This window comes from Salmo salar, chromosome ssa11, assembly GCF_905237065.1.
Source record: "Salmo salar chromosome ssa11, Ssal_v3.1, whole genome shotgun sequence".
In the NCBI taxonomy this organism is placed as follows: domain Eukaryota; kingdom Metazoa; phylum Chordata; class Actinopteri; order Salmoniformes; family Salmonidae; genus Salmo; species Salmo salar.
The window spans coordinates 84,953,303-84,970,848 of NC_059452.1; the positions used below are offsets into that span (position 1 = coordinate 84,953,303).

General features: G+C 42.3%; 1 protein-coding gene across 6 annotated transcripts; it reads left to right on the top strand.

The window, feature by feature from the left end:
• Positions 1-360: 360 nt before the first annotated feature.
• On the top strand, positions 361-11,017 carry LOC106563226 (bromodomain-containing protein 3). 6 transcript variants are annotated; one of them, XM_014128603.2, is made up of 12 exons: positions 361-462; positions 2,087-2,448; positions 2,570-2,707; positions 2,907-3,036; positions 3,195-3,358; positions 3,445-3,816; positions 3,945-4,073; positions 4,588-4,776; positions 5,253-5,321; positions 6,407-6,630; positions 6,730-7,007; positions 8,579-11,017. In XM_014128603.2, the coding sequence occupies exons 2-12, from the start codon at positions 2,248-2,250 to the stop codon at positions 8,686-8,688; spliced, it is 2,004 nt and encodes a 667-aa protein (XP_013984078.1). In that variant the 5' UTR covers positions 361-462; positions 2,087-2,247; the 3' UTR covers positions 8,689-11,017. The 6 variants fall into 6 exon arrangements, with proteins under 6 accessions (XP_013984078.1, XP_013984077.1, XP_013984080.1 ...); XM_014128602.2 differs by having other exon boundaries at positions 363-496; XM_014128605.2 differs by having other exon boundaries at positions 363-496; positions 4,588-4,761.
• Positions 11,018-17,546: the final 6,529 nt, after the last annotated feature.

Here is a 17,546-nt window from a genome sequence, read left to right on the forward strand (position 1 = left end):
AAAACATAGCAGACATAGGGCACTAAACCCAGGTACCCATACCTCTGTTTTCCTTGAATGTTTACAGGTCAATATAAAGTTAAACAGATTTGTGAAATATCCATAATTAATGTTAAAATCATCCATTAATGTCATCCATTGCCAACAAAAGATAAAGTTTTAATGTTTGTATTGCATGCAGCCCATGCCCTCTATTAATTCAGACTTCAAAGGGGGGGGTAATCAGAAAAGTATCAGTTGTCAGTATATTCCAAAATATTTTATAGTAGTATTATATGCATTATACACTCTGTATAAGGTGTATAATGCATGTTATGGGGGCTTAGTCTTCAGATCCAGTAAATTGATCACAAACAGCGCGCCATTGCGCATGCGCATGGGACTTGGTATACCTCATCTTCATGCTGCTCCTGTACTTGCTCGGCCTCACTCAAATAAAACAGGATCCACTCGGACTACCAGGTACAAGGCAAAACCCCTCGGAGTCATCAAGGAAGTAATGCATTCAGATATTTATATTTCCCCATACTGGAGTTTCTTTAGTGAAAAAAATGCACCTTTCATAATTGAGCTGTTTCAATGTTATGAAAAATCTGGTGCTGAAACGCTTGCTAGCATATCAACTAAGCTACTAGCAGCTAGCATGCCAATGTTTTTCAACAAAGCTCCATTCTGTGCATTGCAACAATACACAACGTCAATTCTTGTCTTAAGTGAATTATTGTGGCAATATTATCGTGAAACGTTTAAAATACGAGTAGAGAACCAGAGTTTATTGTGGGTACATACGCAGTTGTGGTAGTAATACAGGCTATCGCTGAAACTATTTGAAAAGTCGGGTGAAATGAAGTCGGCTGCTAGCTAGCTAGCTAGCGAAAGCTAAAGGGTAATATCATCTGCCCGCCATCTTTTTGGAGAATGTGTTGCAACAGAGCCCATTATAAGAACTATTTGGTTTTGGTGTATACATGTTTTACTAGCCAGTCATGGTTTATACACTAGTCAATATACGTTCATTTTTATGAGTTAGCTGATAGCTACACTACACTGGTTTGCACTTGCAACCACGGAATGGAAATGAGAGTCCGCGCGAATTGTTCCAAAAGTGTTCAAAGCACCCCTTGCATTTCCTCCGCGCATGATGGCTAGCATAGTTTGCAAAGTTAGATGGGTTTTGTTAAGCAAGTTAGCTAGTTTAGTTACCTAATTGCAATATTTTGCCATAACATGCCGTAACGTTACGGTATTGTAAAAAAACAAACACATTTTTTTGCTAGCCAGCTACCGTTGGTGTAGTTTGTTTGATTGTTTACGCGGGAGGTAGTACAAAGCTAACTGGCCAGATACATTTTCCATGGACAAACAAGTATATGTTGTGGGTGTAACTTTAAAACTAGTAGCTACTACTAGGTTGCTGAACGAGATACATCATATATTTGTGGAGTTTTCTTTCTTGAAGTATCCTTAGTACAATAGCATTATCACAACGTTATACAGCAATCCAACTACTCAGCGTGAGACTTGTATCAAAATCAGCTGTGCTGTTGTCTCAGTTTTGCAGTTTGTTTGGGTATGTATGGAATGACATTTGTGGCTGCGATGGTTAATTAATTACTACTCCATCTCTCTCGCTGGTTATTTAGATACGTTGTTTTGAGTTATTATTTTGTGTTACAACTCATATTTACTTGTACCTTTGCTCCGTGCACTGTTGCATGATCGCTGTACCCAATGTACCAAAGACAATTCTATGGTCAAAGGAAAATGGTAATGCGAGACTAAGACTGAGGTGCAGGCTGTAGATTGGGGTCTAGACAATGTCCCTTAAGCCTGGAGAGGGCAACACATCTCTCCAGGGACATATTAGCCAGCTTGTCAGGAGACATTTGTCCATTACAATATATGGAATAATTGTGTGATGATTAGGAAAGGCTATAGTTTCTTATCATAATTACTACCTTTCATGTCATCCCAGGTATCAATTATTTTTTTAGGGTCTTCTACCTGGGTCGTGGATTTTTTGCAGGGACACTTTACTTTTATGCTGAAGACTCATGATCATCACCCTGTTCTCTTTTTTTAATAGATTAAAAAGGTCAGGCCCTGCAATGAGATGCAGTTTCCTTTGGGCCACTAAAGAGCAAACAGAACTACACAATCCACTGAGGACGCAGTGTCCGTCTCCCACCTTGTCCATTGCAGAGGTAGCAGCGACTCCTAGAATACCACCCCCTTCCCATCGTCAGCATGTCTGCTGTTACCTCAGCAACCCCGGCCCCTCCTCAGGGAGTCAACCCCCCACCCCCGGAGGTCACCAATCCCACCAAACCAGGTCGGAAAACCAACCAACTACAGTACATGCAGAATGTAATGGTCAAGACGTTGTGGAAGCATAACTTTGCCTGGCCCTTCTACGTGCCAGTCGATGCCATCAAATTGGGACTTCCGGTGAGTAGACTGTAGGTATTGAGAATGGGCGTTATAAATGTCAGAAAGCCTATGCTTATAGGTAGCTCACCGTGCAGAAGACTTGCAGCTGACAGATTCTTTTGGTTATTCTGTGTATCAGGATTACCATAAGATCATAAAGCAACCTATGGACATGGGAACCATCAAAAAGAGACTGGAGCATAACTACTATTGGAGTGCCAGTGAATGCATGCAGGACTTCAACACCATGTTCACCAACTGTTACATATATAACAAGGTGAGTGCTCCAAGAGAGTAAATACACACTGTCTCTCCTAGGGGTCCATTTATTTTGGATTTAATATTATGGTCTCTAATATGTTTGCAGATTCTCCCAGGGCTAATCCCAAAGCTCCATGTTTTTACATTGATCTCTAGTTTCCTCTTTGCATTTCCCACTCATGTTCTTCACTTGCTGTTTTTACTTTGCCCACCAGCCAACAGATGACATTGTCCTGATGGCACAGGCCTTGGAGAAGATCTTCCTGCAGAAAGTTGCCATGATGCCCCAGGAGGAGGTGGAGCTTCTGCCTCCTGCACCCAAACCCAAGAAAAGCAAAAGCATAGGTAATAGGCCACTGTTCATCTGATCCTGATACTATAGACCCCTATCATTTTGGATAGATCCTTAGATATAGTATTGAAAAATGTAGAGAAAATGGGCACATATTGCCAATAAGATAGCCCATGTACTGTGAGTTAAGCACTAATTGCACCTGCTACAGGTGGTCTGGATGGAAGTGAGTCACCATCGTCCTTCCCTGGCTCTACGACATCTGTGATTGGCTCTTCTACAATGTCTACCATCACCCCCAAAGTCCCAGCTGTGCAGTGCTCGCCCAATGCGCCCATGATTCCCGTTGTCTCACCCTCACAACCTCTTGTCAAAGTAAGTCACTGTACATTTTTCTTCAGGCATATATCATGTATATTTAGTCTTTTGAATACTGTGAGTGTATGTTTTTGTGCACCTAGAAGAAAGGGGTAAAGAGGAAAGCAGACACCACCACCCCCACGACATCTGCAATCACAGCCAGCCGGAGTGAATCTCCTAGCCCCGTCTCAGAGGGCAAGCAGGGCAAAGTGATGTCCAGAAGGGAGAGCACAGGCCGTCCGATCAAAGCTCCCAAGAAAGACCTTGTGGAAGGGGAGTTGGGCCAGCATGGCGGCAAGCGGAGCAGAATGAGTGAGCAGCTCAAGTACTGCGACAGTATCCTGAAGGAGATGCTGTCGAAGAAACATGCTGCGTATGCCTGGCCCTTCTACAAGCCTGTAGACGCTGAGGCTCTGGAGCTACATGACTACCACGAGATCATCAAGCACCCCATGGATCTCAGCACTGTCAAAGTACGCACCACAGAACAAAGCATGCACAGTAGTAGAATTCACGTTTACAGTTAACCATTACCTTAGCATTGGCTTGTGCTGTTGCCCATCCATGCACTGTTTGGATAACACTTGCTGTTGATTTGCAGAAAAAGATAGATGGGCGGGAGTATCCAGATGCACAGATGTTTGCAGCGGATGTTCGAATAATGTTCTCAAATTGTTACAAGTATAACCCTCCAGATCACGAGGTTGTTGCCATGGCCAGAAAACTCCAGGTAGGTTTGGGGATTTTAAAGGTCCACTTTGCGGGAAAAAAATCTAAAATAACGACTTTAAACTATATAACTGATCAATGCACCATCGTACCAGGTCATTTAATGCTTAAAAACAAGAAAATGGATGAAAAAGATATTTGGCTACAGAAGTGCCATTTTTTACCGATCTCTAACAGCTTCTTTCCAAAAACAAATTATGTGAAATGACGTCAACACATACAGGTGGAATTACTGGCTAGCTAAAGTGGCTATCTTAGCGAACAAACTAGCTACATCGATTGTGGTGCGTGTGACCAGAATGACACATCGACGAACCACCAAAGGCACACTCCATTTCTGCTTGAAAATTGAGATAATGGCAGAGTTGGACTGTTTTTGTGCCCAAAGTCGATCTTTAAACCTTTCTCTGGATCACATTAGAACAATCTATGTACAATTGAATCGGTTGGTTCATCTCTAATGTTTCTGTCCCTCTCCTTTTCCCCATCATTCCATGCGTGTCTTTGTCTGTCAGGATGTGTTTGAGATGCGTTTTGCTAAGATGCCTGATGAACCGGTGGAGCTGAGCCCCGGTGCAGGCGGTTTGGTCAGTAAAGGTGACAACTCGAGCAGCGGTGACTCCTCCAGCTCGGACTGCTCCGACTCGGAGGAGGAGCGGGCCTCCCGGCTCGCCGAGCTGCAGGAACAGGTGGGTGCGGAACAGGTGGGTTTCAGATCCGAGGTCCGTCTGACTCTACTCCTCTAACCTGAAGGGCTCAGGGAGGGCCTTCCTCCCACCTTCTCTTCTCACATCACAGCCACCTTGTCCAATCCAAACTGTAGTCTGAGACCGAGAGGGAGGGGCTGCCACCTTACATGCAGTCAAACCCCTCCCCCTCCCTTCAGCCACGCAAACCTCTGCTTTCTCCACTGATTCGTCATCTCCACATTGATAGCACTGAAATGTAACCCTCTACCGCTTCAAATTGTGTATTTCCATGCACCTACTGGCACAGATGGCTTGCATGCACTACTTAAACAAAAGCCTTCTTTTTGAAAACATATCACAATGTAGTTTTGCATAATGGTACCACACAGTAGCTCTTGTCATAACATGGTGTTTTAAAATGGTTTTGATCTGATCTCTTTTTTGGAGTTTTCTATCTTTGTCCCCTTATTTCCCTTTGGCTCTCTTACCAGTGTATCTCTCTGGAGCGCCCCAATGGTAGCGGGCAAGGGGGAAAAAACGGGTGCACCAAGCGTTTTCAGGTGATTTGCTCTTCACTTCCTGGCCCCCTCCCCACTAACCTCCTTATTGATATCAGTTTATTATCATGATGCCGATATTTCACTTTTTATTTTTGCATTAGTTGGGCAAGCGGTAGAGGGTTAATAGTGGGGGTGGCGAGTAACAGGTGGCGTAGTGCTGTTTGCTGGGTGGTGGCAGATGTGGTGTGTTTGAGCAGGTGTTTATGAGTTTGTATGGTTGTGTGAATGTGTGTTTGTCTTCTCCCTGGTATGCTTGCTGGCTGACCAACTAGACATTCTCCATTCTCTTGATTGCCTGTTGGTTGTGTCCAATTTAACTTAGAAAGCAATGAATGGAGGAGTATGCAACTTGTTTTCCACTTCCTTGTTAGAACATTTTGCTCTCAATCATACCTTTTTTGGTTAAATAGAAAAATAAGAGTTGTATGTTCTAAATCCTCAACAATGCTTAAACCACATCAGGAGAGCACTTTTGAGGAATTTTAGGTGTAGGTACTCTTTAATGCAAGTGCACACCTGCAAGAGACTGTTTGGTTAGCAACATTTCTGTAGCGCTCATGTGATTGCAGAGTTTGCTAAACAAATGGCCACTGGATTAATGCAAATAATCATATCATTCTGCCAGGTAGTCAGAGGCTACTTTGTAGTTAATATTTAATTGACAACTTACTTCTGGTAGAGATGGGAAGGCCATCATTAGCATCATCGCTAACGGCTACACAAAGTATAGATGTGACGCGTGCACTACACACACACACACACACAGGAGCTTTCATGTGCCGTTTCAAAAAGTTGCAGGGTAACATTAGTCAGTGATGCATTTAGTTCATGTCTTATAATTAACTTGGGCAAATTAATGAACTTTTTCAATACATTTAGTTGATTTCCTTTCTAAGTTCGATACATTTTTGAATATTGTTTAATTCCGTTTTAATATCTGGATTACACATTTGTGGGCTGTAGTATTGATTTGTTGAAGTTCTTTCTTGAAACCCCATATCTACCCTCTTCTAGTCCCTCAGTGCTTGAAGTGCTAGCATACCCCTACAGCAGGTCACTAACTCCTCCACCCCACCTCTCCCCAGCTAAAGGCTGTCCACGAACAGCTTGCCGCGCTCTCTCAGGCCCCTGTGACCAAACCGAAGAAGAAAGAAAAGAAGGAGAAAGACAAGAAGAAGAAAGACAAGGACAACAAGCATAGCAAAACCAAGACGGACGAGGAGAAGAAGGCCAAGTCTGGGCAGCCTGCCAAGCAGGGCCAGCAGAAGAAACCCTCCAGGAAAGCCAACAGCACAGTGACTGGCTCCAGGTAAGGCCTCCCTTTCTCTGTTGTATTAGGGCTCTGCCCAGTCTCATAATAAGCAACACCATGAGACACTCATTGCTGCGCTGGCCTCTGATTTTCCAGGCAACCAAAGAAGGGGGGCCGGGGCTACGAGTCTGACGAGGAGGAGTCTCTGCCTATGACGTACGACGAGAAGCGCCAGCTCAGCCTGGACATCAACCGGCTCCCAGGAGAGAAGCTGGGCCGGGTTGTGCACATCATCCAGTCCCGAGAGCCCTCGCTGCGAGACTCCAACCCAGACGAGATCGAGATTGACTTTGAGACACTCAAACCCTCCACTCTACGCGAACTCGAGCGATATGTTAAGTCCTGTTTACAGAAGAAACAGCGGAAACCCCAACGTAAGTACTGAAGTTGAAGACCTTGTGCTTTGGACCTCACTGATAGCTTCCTTGTCCTTCATCCTGATATTACTACTAGTCCCTCTAAATATCTTCTAACCCTACCTTCTCCCTTTACTGTTACTCTCTTTTCCTCCCCTTTGCTTGAATGACAATGCTAGTTTCCCCTTTTTTATATATATTTTTTATAACTAGATTATGTTTCTCCCTCTACCTAGTTGCACTTCTCCCGGTTGACTGCTAGTTTTTGATATACAGGTGGTCCCCAACTTTTAACTCCTAGAAAGGAATTTTCAGCAGATTTTTGGTCTATGGGTGCTAGCTCAACAAAATAACAAAAAATGATGCACAGTTGACCTTGTGTACATGTAGCCTAACTGAAGACAAGTACTGTTGCCAGTATCTTGGCATTCTGGACATAGATTCTCTATGCTGATTTCAGGGACCTCCTGTATAAAATGTTTCAGGGCCTGAACCGGGCTTGTTGCTCTATTGCTAATATCGGCTCCTACTCGGACCCAGCGTAGTGGAGTCAGGCAGTGTCATACCATGTGACAAATAACTCCTTGACAAACTCATGTATAGTCCTCGCTTAGTCACATTTTCTGCGGCTGTATATTTAGAAAGTGAAATGAAGTTTGTTCAATTCCAAGAGTATAAATGCTCGCCTGGGCTTTGAGCCTGCTGCCGTCTGTAGTCCTCCAGGTTGTAGGTGTTAGGCCATAGGCGTAAGGCGCTAGGCCTTAGCTGTGATGTAGCTAGCTAGCTATCACCACAGCGGCTGGGGTTCGGGCAGGAAGGCCATGGTGCTCACAGCGTGCCGCTGTGTGTCTCCTGCAGCGGCCGCTGGGGGCAAGGGAGCCAGTTCCAAGGAGGAGCTGGCACAGGAAAAGAAGAGTTAGAAAAGAGGCTACAGGATGTCAGCGGCCAGCTGAACAGTAAGAACAAAACCGACAAAAAGAAAACGTCCAAAAGGTAGCATAGAGTAAGGGACAGGCGGAGTAGCATAGAGTAAGGGACAGGCGGAGTAGCATAGAGTAAGGGAAAGGCGGAGTAGCATAGAGTAAGGGACAGGCGGAGTAGCATAGAGTAAGGGACAGGCGGAGTAGCATAGAGTAAGGGACAGGCGGAGTAGCATAGAGTAAGGGCAGGGGCGCGTACGACGAGAAGCGCCAGCTCAGCCTGGACATCAACCGGCTACCAGGAGAGAAGCTGTCAGCTGTCTTGCTGCAAATTATTAACCTTGTCATTTTTGGCCAGAATTTTTAATTTTTTATCCTGTGGCCCAGGAAAGTTAATCTGATCTGTCTTTATGGTTACAAATCTATAGAATCTGTCATATCTGTTGAGTTGGACAGACGTGACTAGGAAGGAGCAACTTGAAAGGTGTCACTGCATCAATCATAATCAAAGTGCAAGTTCATTTTAAACATGAGCAAAACATGTGTATGCACTATGATACCAAACGTTATTTTTCTTTAGCATTTGAACATCATTGACATAAATATGGTGGTATTATATAATACATTTGGCCACATGTCTCATGCATGATCCTCTCTTTCTCCTTCCAGAGAAGGGTGCAGGTACCGGTGCGTCCCGTCTCAGCGGCAGTAGTAGTTCTTCAGATTCTGGCAGCAGCAGCTCCAGTGGGTCCAGTTCTGACAGCAGTGACTCCGACTGAAAAGCGTAGCCCAAACACTTGCTGGGAACTATTCATTTAAATTTTACCCTTTTTTAAAGTATAATGTTGTATGCAGTCAGTTGTTTCCCCCTATAACACTTTGAGGAAAAAACAAGAAAATGTAATGCTATGTCAGAACATGTCAAGTTTTTTTTGCTGTAAATACCTTTGTGGAAAGGAAAAAACATGGGAAATTATAGATTACTTGACAGGGTTATTTTTGTTTCCTCTACCTTTTCAAAGGGATGTGTTAAAAACCGACCAAACATAAAACGAGGATTTTGTAATACACTCTTGGATGAATGCCAGATGTCTTTTCATTTCTCCTAATACCATCATCAACAAAGTGATGGAGATGCATAGTTACCAAAATGCAGCAGAACCCCATGTCCTCCTTGTCCCATCACTGCTACATATGCAACCATTTGCCCAGCTGGTACTGTAACTGTCCTATTCAATTACTTTCATCAAGAACTTTTCACCCTTGTAACAAAAAGAGCTCTCTTATCTGAATTTTGAGTTGTCACTCTTCCAATCATTTGACTTTTAAATTTTTTTTGTTGGTAATTATTGTTTTAAATTGAACGTTTTATTTAACTTGGCAAGAACAAATTCTTATTTAGAATGATGGCCTACCGGGGAACAGTGGGTTAACTGCCTTGTTCGGGGGCAGAACAACAGATTTTTACATTGTCAGCTCGGGGATTTGATCCAGCAACCTTTCGGTTACTGGCCCAACGCTCTAACCACTAGGCTACCTGCCCCCCCAAGTACTGAACCTCATGCCTCAGTGACACATTTCAGATTATTCTGAGCAATCATGTTGGTCATCTTCAGCAGCATATACAGCCAAATTGAATGGTATTCTTTTACTGTTATTCTTTTACTGTATCATAACTGACATGGTCTCTTATTTTCGAACCCGGCAATATGTCAAGTTTTAGCTAAAATGTATTTTAGTGCTAGTCTGAGTGGTTATGAAAGAACATTTTAACTTATAGAATTTAGATATTTACAGATGCTTTTGGTCAGAAGAAATGACAATACAATAATTCACTCAACAGTTTGATTCGTTACTCACAACATGACAACCACTAGGTATGGTGGCCTCTCCTGTACATTTATTTCCTGGCCTGCCTCTTGCTTGATCTACGATTCTCACTGATGAATGTACTGTATGTATGATGCCCTGAATGATTGTGTTCCACCAGGTCAGTGACATTGTGTACATCACTGCTTTATATATGGTAGGACGGCTAAAACTGTACATAACTGACCTGTGTACATTTTCAGTACACTGGCGTAGGAGCAAGTCTTTCACTTTTGACTATTGCAAAGCGCACCTGCTGTCTGTTGGGTCTCTATTCCAAACAGAGCAGTGCCCTGATCTTTTTCTCTGTCCAAAGTAATGACATAAACAATGAAAGCAGGACAATATTGTGAACTGTGGGGTATTGATTTGAATGTAAGTCGTTATCACCAGGTCATTTGTTTTATTGTGACTAGATGCCACAGCTTCTCATTATAGTCGTCTTCAGTTCATATTTTTTTTCTCAGTCAACTCATCTTTTATTTTTATCTCAATGAACAAAGCGTTACGTATTCATTTGAGAATATCCCTCATATTTCAACCCTGTAAGAATGCATTTTATTATTTCATGAAGTCTGAACGATTTGCCTAATGTACAATTTCTGGTCAGTTTTTTCTGGAATTGGTTGAAAATAACATTGAAGCCATTTTGGATTTCATTTACTGTTAATAAGTTGATACATTTAAAGATTTAGTCATATGCATTGTTATTTTAAGCTATGGTGGAAATATTTCTTTGATTTTGTGGTAATGTCCTTCATACCAGGTTGCACTTAACTGCAAAACTCCCCAAATGATGTTGAATGCATTTCTCTGCCTATACCAATGTTCTCCAGTACAGGCCCTATCAGGTTTTTCTAAGAATTATGTCTTTTAGAAGTGAAAGACTGAAAATATAAATGTATAGATATATATTCAACTTTTTGTTTATTTCTAGGCCCTGGTCAAAATATTATAATCGTTCCTTTTATATTTTAAAAAGCAAATGTTTACTTTTTATCCTTGATGTGCATGCAAGTTTATTGTAACTTTCTTATACCTTTTTTGAGCTGTTTATTTCAGTCATCGAAACAAATAAGTTCTGTGTAAGTAGTTTTAGTCTTGTTTAATGCAATATGGGCCTGAGAGGGTGGGATTTGGGGACTGGAGGTAGAAGCTAACATTTCATGTAATCGCTAACCTGGAATCGGGTTCCTTTTTTTGTGTGTGTATGTAAATAAATTACAAGACCCTACTGAATTTGTCTCATTTTCTGCATGTCATTGATCTGTTGGACTGCTGTTTGTACTTATTTTCACTATGACTGAGGTAGACCTGTGTTTTTCTGGTGGATGAAAAGATCCAGAGGAAGATGTTGATGGATAATCCACACCCCCGAAAGCCGCTTTCCGACATCGCCAGTCATGCTTTATCCTGGAACCCAAGGGAGAAGGAAAAGAGGACGCCCAAGGAACACCTGGAGGTGGGAGCTTCAGGCAGATACCAAAGGGAGAGGAGTGGTCGATGGCCTATGCTCCCAATGAAGCGACTGGGATTAGTAAAACCATTGTAGACATTTTGATAATATACTCTAAAGCCATAATGTTGGATGCTTTTAGTGCATATGGACTGGGTGTGCCCTTTTAACATGATCAGACAAAAATCAAAGGGTAGCAATGAAGGGTTATATGAAGTTCAGTGATGGGCCAGTAGATGGTGGCCATGTATAAATTGTTTTTTAAATGGGGTTGCAGATTTGGTTTGAGCTGTGTGCTTGATGGATTCAGATGGCAGTGAGTGACACACCTCAAACGTGCTGTTTTAGGTGAATCTCAACCCAAAGATTATTGGGGGGGGGCATTTTCTCTTGAATACATGATGGATTTATGTATTTTCAGGTGAGTTATGAATTACCAATTTAAGTATGTAAGCAACCTTGCATGAAACTTGTTGGTTCGATACCAGCAAACACTTTCCATGGTAGCATGAATAAATGAAATGGTGTAACCCCCCATGCATTGCTCTTTTAGTGCAAGAATAGGATAGGTTTCCAATGTGAGCTTCTAAGTCTCCACCCCAGCTCCTACACTACTTGGTTTGTGCTGGAGGGGGGGACCTGTACTGTGTGACCTCACTGGCATATGCAACATGCTACCCCTTTGCCTCATGATGGATCAATGCCACAACTTCAGTGACAACTACAGGTTGTGTATGCTTCTTATGGCCATCCCTCACTCTGTAGCTGGCCACCATCCATGACAAAATACAACAGACATAGCCTACATCCATTTCAAATAATATGATAGGCTAACCCTATAGCTTGAGTAAATTGAATTGTGGTACTGTATTTTTTTTGACCCCACAAAATTGCAAAGAGAGTTGACGGGGCATGCTGGGACCAGGATGTGGTAGCTCCAAAGCTGTGGCATATGTGGATAAAATGTATACACAAATGTTTATTTCTACCTGTATGTCATATTTCTAATTTGTTGGTTTATTTGTATGTATATATTTGTGGTACTGTATCAGTTTCAATTCAGTGTTATTGGATTACTGTTCAAGTTTCACTCACATAATGATACACCTGCACTCTTGAGGTTATTCTGGATCCATACATTGTTCCATAAATCATCCTTGTAATGTGGCAATGTAATAAGGCCCCTGCAGCATTCCAAGACATGAAGGAGAGCTGAATGCCGTTTTGTATAACAGTAATACAAATGAAAGCTGGACTCCATCTAAACTGTGTTATTTTGTCCCTTCTACATCGCAGGAATTATTTTGGAGGTTGCATGTCATCCAACGATTCAAGATAGAACATCATAGTGATCATATTTTTGTTCTTGTGACCAGTGAAACAAGACAGAGCCCCTGCTCAATTAGCGCCACACACATCAAAGGCATTGTCATTTTATTTTATTTTTTATTGCATGGCTCTCACTTTTGTCATGGCAATGCAACCAACTTGGAGTAATAATTCATACTTTAGCAGAAGTTTTCCTTCATATAAAAATCATTCCCACACGTGAGCGTGCATAACCAGAACCACCCGAAACCACATTCAACATCGCAGACCTCTACCGCAAAGCGTATTCACGCTTTCTCTCAAACACTTTTAATAGCATGGCGGGGAGTGTGACTGCAAAACCAACCTGGATTCAGTGGTAGACGTAACATAGTAAACTTAAAAACGGCACCCTCCAATAAATATGATACGTTTCATATTCATTTGTGGATGTCGATCATCAATTTCATATTATATGTTATGAATTACAATTCATATATGTTACGAATTGCAATTCATACAATATGTTACAAATTGCAATTCGTACAATATGTTGTGAATTTGTAAACATATGATATGTTATGAATTTCAATTTAGCTGGGTTACTAGTGGCTAACGCTAGCAAGGTGGCTAACATTAGCTAGGTTAGGGTTTAAGGTTAGGTTTAAGGTTAGAAGTTAGATTAAGGTTTAAGGTTAGGGGAAGGTTTAGCTCACATGCTAAGTATTTACAAAGTAGCTAAAAAGTAGTAGGTAGTTTCTAATATAGCTAAAATGCTAAAGTTGTCCTTGATAAGATTCTGAACACACAATCTTTTGGTTGCTCAACCTGGTCTCATAGACTAGACATAACACAGTTAAAGTACATCTGGGACACTCAAATTAGTATGTTATGTTTGGTATGGTTACATAACACAGAAACATACTTAGGGCAAAAACAAAAGGAAAGTGGTTGGTCAGTGTGGATGGGTGAGCGTATACACAAACGTCTAGCAACCCAGAGGATGCATGTTTGAATCTCATCACGGACAATTTGAGCTAATAAGCAACATTTGAACAAATAAAATTTTATTGGTCAAATACACATGGTTAGCAGATGTTAACACAAGTGTAGCGAAATGCTTGTGCTTCTAGTTCCAACAGTGCAGTAATATCTAACAAGTAATATCTAACAATTGCCAACAACTACCTACTACACACAAATCTAACAAGTAATCTAAGAATTCCCCACCAACTACCTTAATGCACACAAATCTAAAGGGGTGAATGAAAATATGTACATATAAATATATGGATGAGCGATGGCCGAGTGGCATAGGCAAGGTGCAGTAGATGATATAAAATACAGTATAAACATGTGATATGAGTAAAGTAAGATATGTAAACATTATTAAAGTGGCATTATTTAAAGTGGCATTACTAAAACTACTTACTACTTTTTAGCTACTTTGCAACTACTTAGCATGTTAGCTAACTAGGAATGTTAACGGTTAACCGTTGGAAATACATTTGACCAGTCATGCTTATCGGTCTTTAATTTTGTGTAATTAAATTGGCGCTTGTGTATTTTCGTTAGTCATCATGCATTTTATTTATTACACATGCACATCAAACAGAACCTAGTTTGAGGAGTGGAATAGCCTATTCCTGTCAGACAGCGTGAGAGTAGCTCCTCAAAAAGCCTGTAGGCTACTGGAGTGAAACCTGCTTTTGTAAGCCCAGTCATTGCGCAACAAATAACAATTCTAAATGCAATCATGTCTTGAAAACTTTGGTGGCCACGATTAAAAAGGAGCTATTTTTATTTCTCAATCTCAACAAATAAAGTGTGCCTCCCATTCGCCATTCGGATGCAAAAACAAACCCTGCCTATAGCTTTGCAACGTGAGCTTTAGGCAGTATAATTGTGTGAAACCAGAACGTTTTACTTTACTTCAAATAATGTGGCATGTCTTACCTTGCTTCAAAGTAGCCTAGTGAAAATCCATCCATAGAAACATGGAGGCAGTTATTTTATAGACTTCCTCATGCCATTAACCAGCATTTGTCTCCTGTTCTATTGGTTTTCATTTAAACTTTATTTCGTTGTCCAGAAGCCAAATGCACAATCCTAGTCATATTAGCAACCCATCATAGTAGTTGCTATTAGATTCTCCCTCTTTCTATGTTTCTAACGGAGATGTTCATCTCTGTCACATATGGAACCACTCGCAGTAGGTGTGCTGTTTAGAACTATGTTTTCCGCGAATTACATTTTGGCAAATGTTTGAAAATTATGTTTTTTTAGCTGCTTCGTTACAGGAGTTGCTTGTTCAATAATAGGCTATAGCCTTTTCACTGTAAGACGATATGCTTGCTATTGTTGCATGTTTCCATTAAGCTCTTAATGAAAATGTCCGTTCCTTATAGGCATGCATAGTGTCAGAGAGTAAGAGGCAAAACAAGATGTTTCAATCTCTCCAAAATCTGTGCAAAATAAGTCCAATGGGTTTCTATGGGCTTATTTTCGACCTAAGCTTGTCGCTTGCCTTCCCGCCTTGTTAAGGTGGAAATATAAGCATCTCGTCATTATATACCATAATTCTATCCTCCTGATTCATGCTTATAAGCAAAAACTAAAGCCGGAAGTACCAGTGACTCGCTCAATATGGAAGTGGTGAGATAACGCTGATGCTACGCTACAGGACTGTTTTACTGGCACAGACTGGAATATGTTCCAGGATTCATCCAATGGCATTGAGGAGTATACCCCCTCAGACACCAGCTTCTTCAATAAGTGCATCAACAACGTCATCCTCACAGTGACCGTACGTACATATCCCAACCAGAAGCCATGGATTACAGGCAACATCCACACCAAGCTAAAGGCTAGAGCTGCCACTTTCAAGGAGCGAGACACTAATTCGGATGCTTATAAGAAATCCCGATATGCCCTCAGACGAACCATCAAACAGGCATAGCATCAATGTAGGCTCTGACACTCGTTGGATGTGACAGGGCTTGCAAATTATTACAGACTGCAAAGGAAAACCCAGCCGCAAGCGGCACAGTGACGCAAACCTACCAGATGAGCTAAATGCCTTTTATGCTTGCTTCGAGGCAAGCAACACTGAAGCATGCATGAGAGCACCAGCTGTTCCAGACAACTGTGTTATCACACTGTCCGTAGCCAATGTGAGCAAGTTCTTTAAACAGGTCAACATTCACAAGGCCGCAGGGCCAGACAGATTACCAGGATGTTTATTCAAAGCATGCCGGATCAACTGGCTAGTGTCTTTTTTCAACCTCTCTCTGACCGAGTCTGTAATACCTACATGTTTCAAGCAGATCACCATAGTCCCTGTGCCCAAGAAAGCGAAGGTAACCTGCCTAAATGACTACCGCCCCATAGCACTACCGCCCCATAGCACGCACATCAGTAGCCATGAAGTGCTGGTCATGGCTCACATCAATACCATCATCCCGCAATAGCATCATCCCAGAAACCCTAGACCCTCTCTAATTCGCATACCGCCCCAACAGATCCACAGGTGACACAATCTCGATCGCACTCCACAATGCAATTTCCAACATGGACAAAAGGAGCACCTATGTGAGAATGCTTTTCATTGACTACAGCTCAGCATTCAACACCATAGTGCCCACAAAGCTCATCACTCTGCAACTGGATGCTGGACTTCCTGATGGGCCACCCACAGGCAGTAAGGTTTATTAACAACACATCCGCCACATTGATCCTCAACACTGGGACCCCTCAGGGGTAGGCCTGATCACCGACCACAATGAGACAGCCTATAGTTGAGGAGGTCAGAGACCTGGCAGTGTGGTGCCAGGACAACAACCTCTCCCTCAACGTGAGCAAGACAAAGGAGCTGATTGTGGACTATGGGAAAAGGAGGGACGAACAGGCCCCCATTAACATCAAAGGGGCTGCAGTGGAGCGGTCGAGAGTTTCAAGTTCCTTGGTGTCCACATCACCAACAAACTATCATAGTCCAAACACACCAAGACAGTCGTGAAGAGGGCACGACAACACCTTTTCCCCCTCAAGAGACTGAAAAGATTTGGCATGGGTCCCCAGATCCTCAAAAGATTCTACAGCTGCACCATCGAGAACATCCTGACCAGTTGCATCACCACCTGGTATGGCAACTGCTCGGCATCCGACCGCAAGGTTCTACATAGGGTACTGCGTACGGCGCAGTTCTTCACTGGGGCCAATCTTCCTGCCATCCAAGACCTATATACTAGGCGGTGTCAGAGGAAGGCCCAAAAAATTGTCAAAGACTCCAGTCATCCAAATCGTAGACTGTCTTCTCTGCTACCACACAGCAAGTGGTACGGGAGTGCCAAATCTAGGTCCAAAAGGCTCCTTAACAGCCTCTACCTCTAAGCCTTAGACTGCTGAATGATTAATCAAATGCCCCCCCCCCATTGTTTTTACACAGCTGCTACTCGCTGTTTATTTCAAAGTCACTTTACCCCTACCTACATGTACAAATTACCTCGACTAACCTGTATCCCCGCACATTGACTCGGTACCGGTACCCCCTCTGTGTAGTCTCGTTATTGATATTTTATTGTTACTTTATTTTTTACTTTAGTTTATTTGGTAAATATTTTCTTAACTCTATTTCTTGAACTGCGTTGTTGGTTAAGGGCTTGTAAGTAAGCATTTCACAGTAAGGTCTACAGCTTTTGTATTCGGCGCATGTGACAAATAAAATTCGATTTGATTTGGCATTCAGGCCAAAGAGTTCAATCTTGGTTTCATCAGACCAGACATTCTCGTTTCTCATGGTCTGAGGGTCCTTTAGGTGCCTTTTGGCAAGCGGGCTGTCGTGTGCCTTTTACTGAGCAGTGGCTTCCGTTGGCCACTCAACCTACCATAAAGGCCTGATTGGTGGAGTGCTGCAGAGATGGGTGTCCTTCTGGAAGGTTCTCCCATCTCCACAGAGGAACTCTGGATCTCTGTCAGAGTGACCATCGGGTTCTTGTTCACCTC

Coding starts and splice junctions, on each gene's coding strand:
- LOC106563226 (XM_014128603.2), top strand. CDS start 2,248: ATGTCTGCTGTTACCTCAGCAACCCCGGCCCCTCCTCAGGGAGTCAAC. Junction 2,708..2,906: donor ACTGTTACATATATAACAAG/GTGAGTGCTCCA, acceptor TTTGCCCACCAG/CCAACAGATGACATTGTCCT. Junction 3,037..3,194: donor CAAGAAAAGCAAAAGCATAG/GTAATAGGCCAC, acceptor CACCTGCTACAG/GTGGTCTGGATGGAAGTGAG.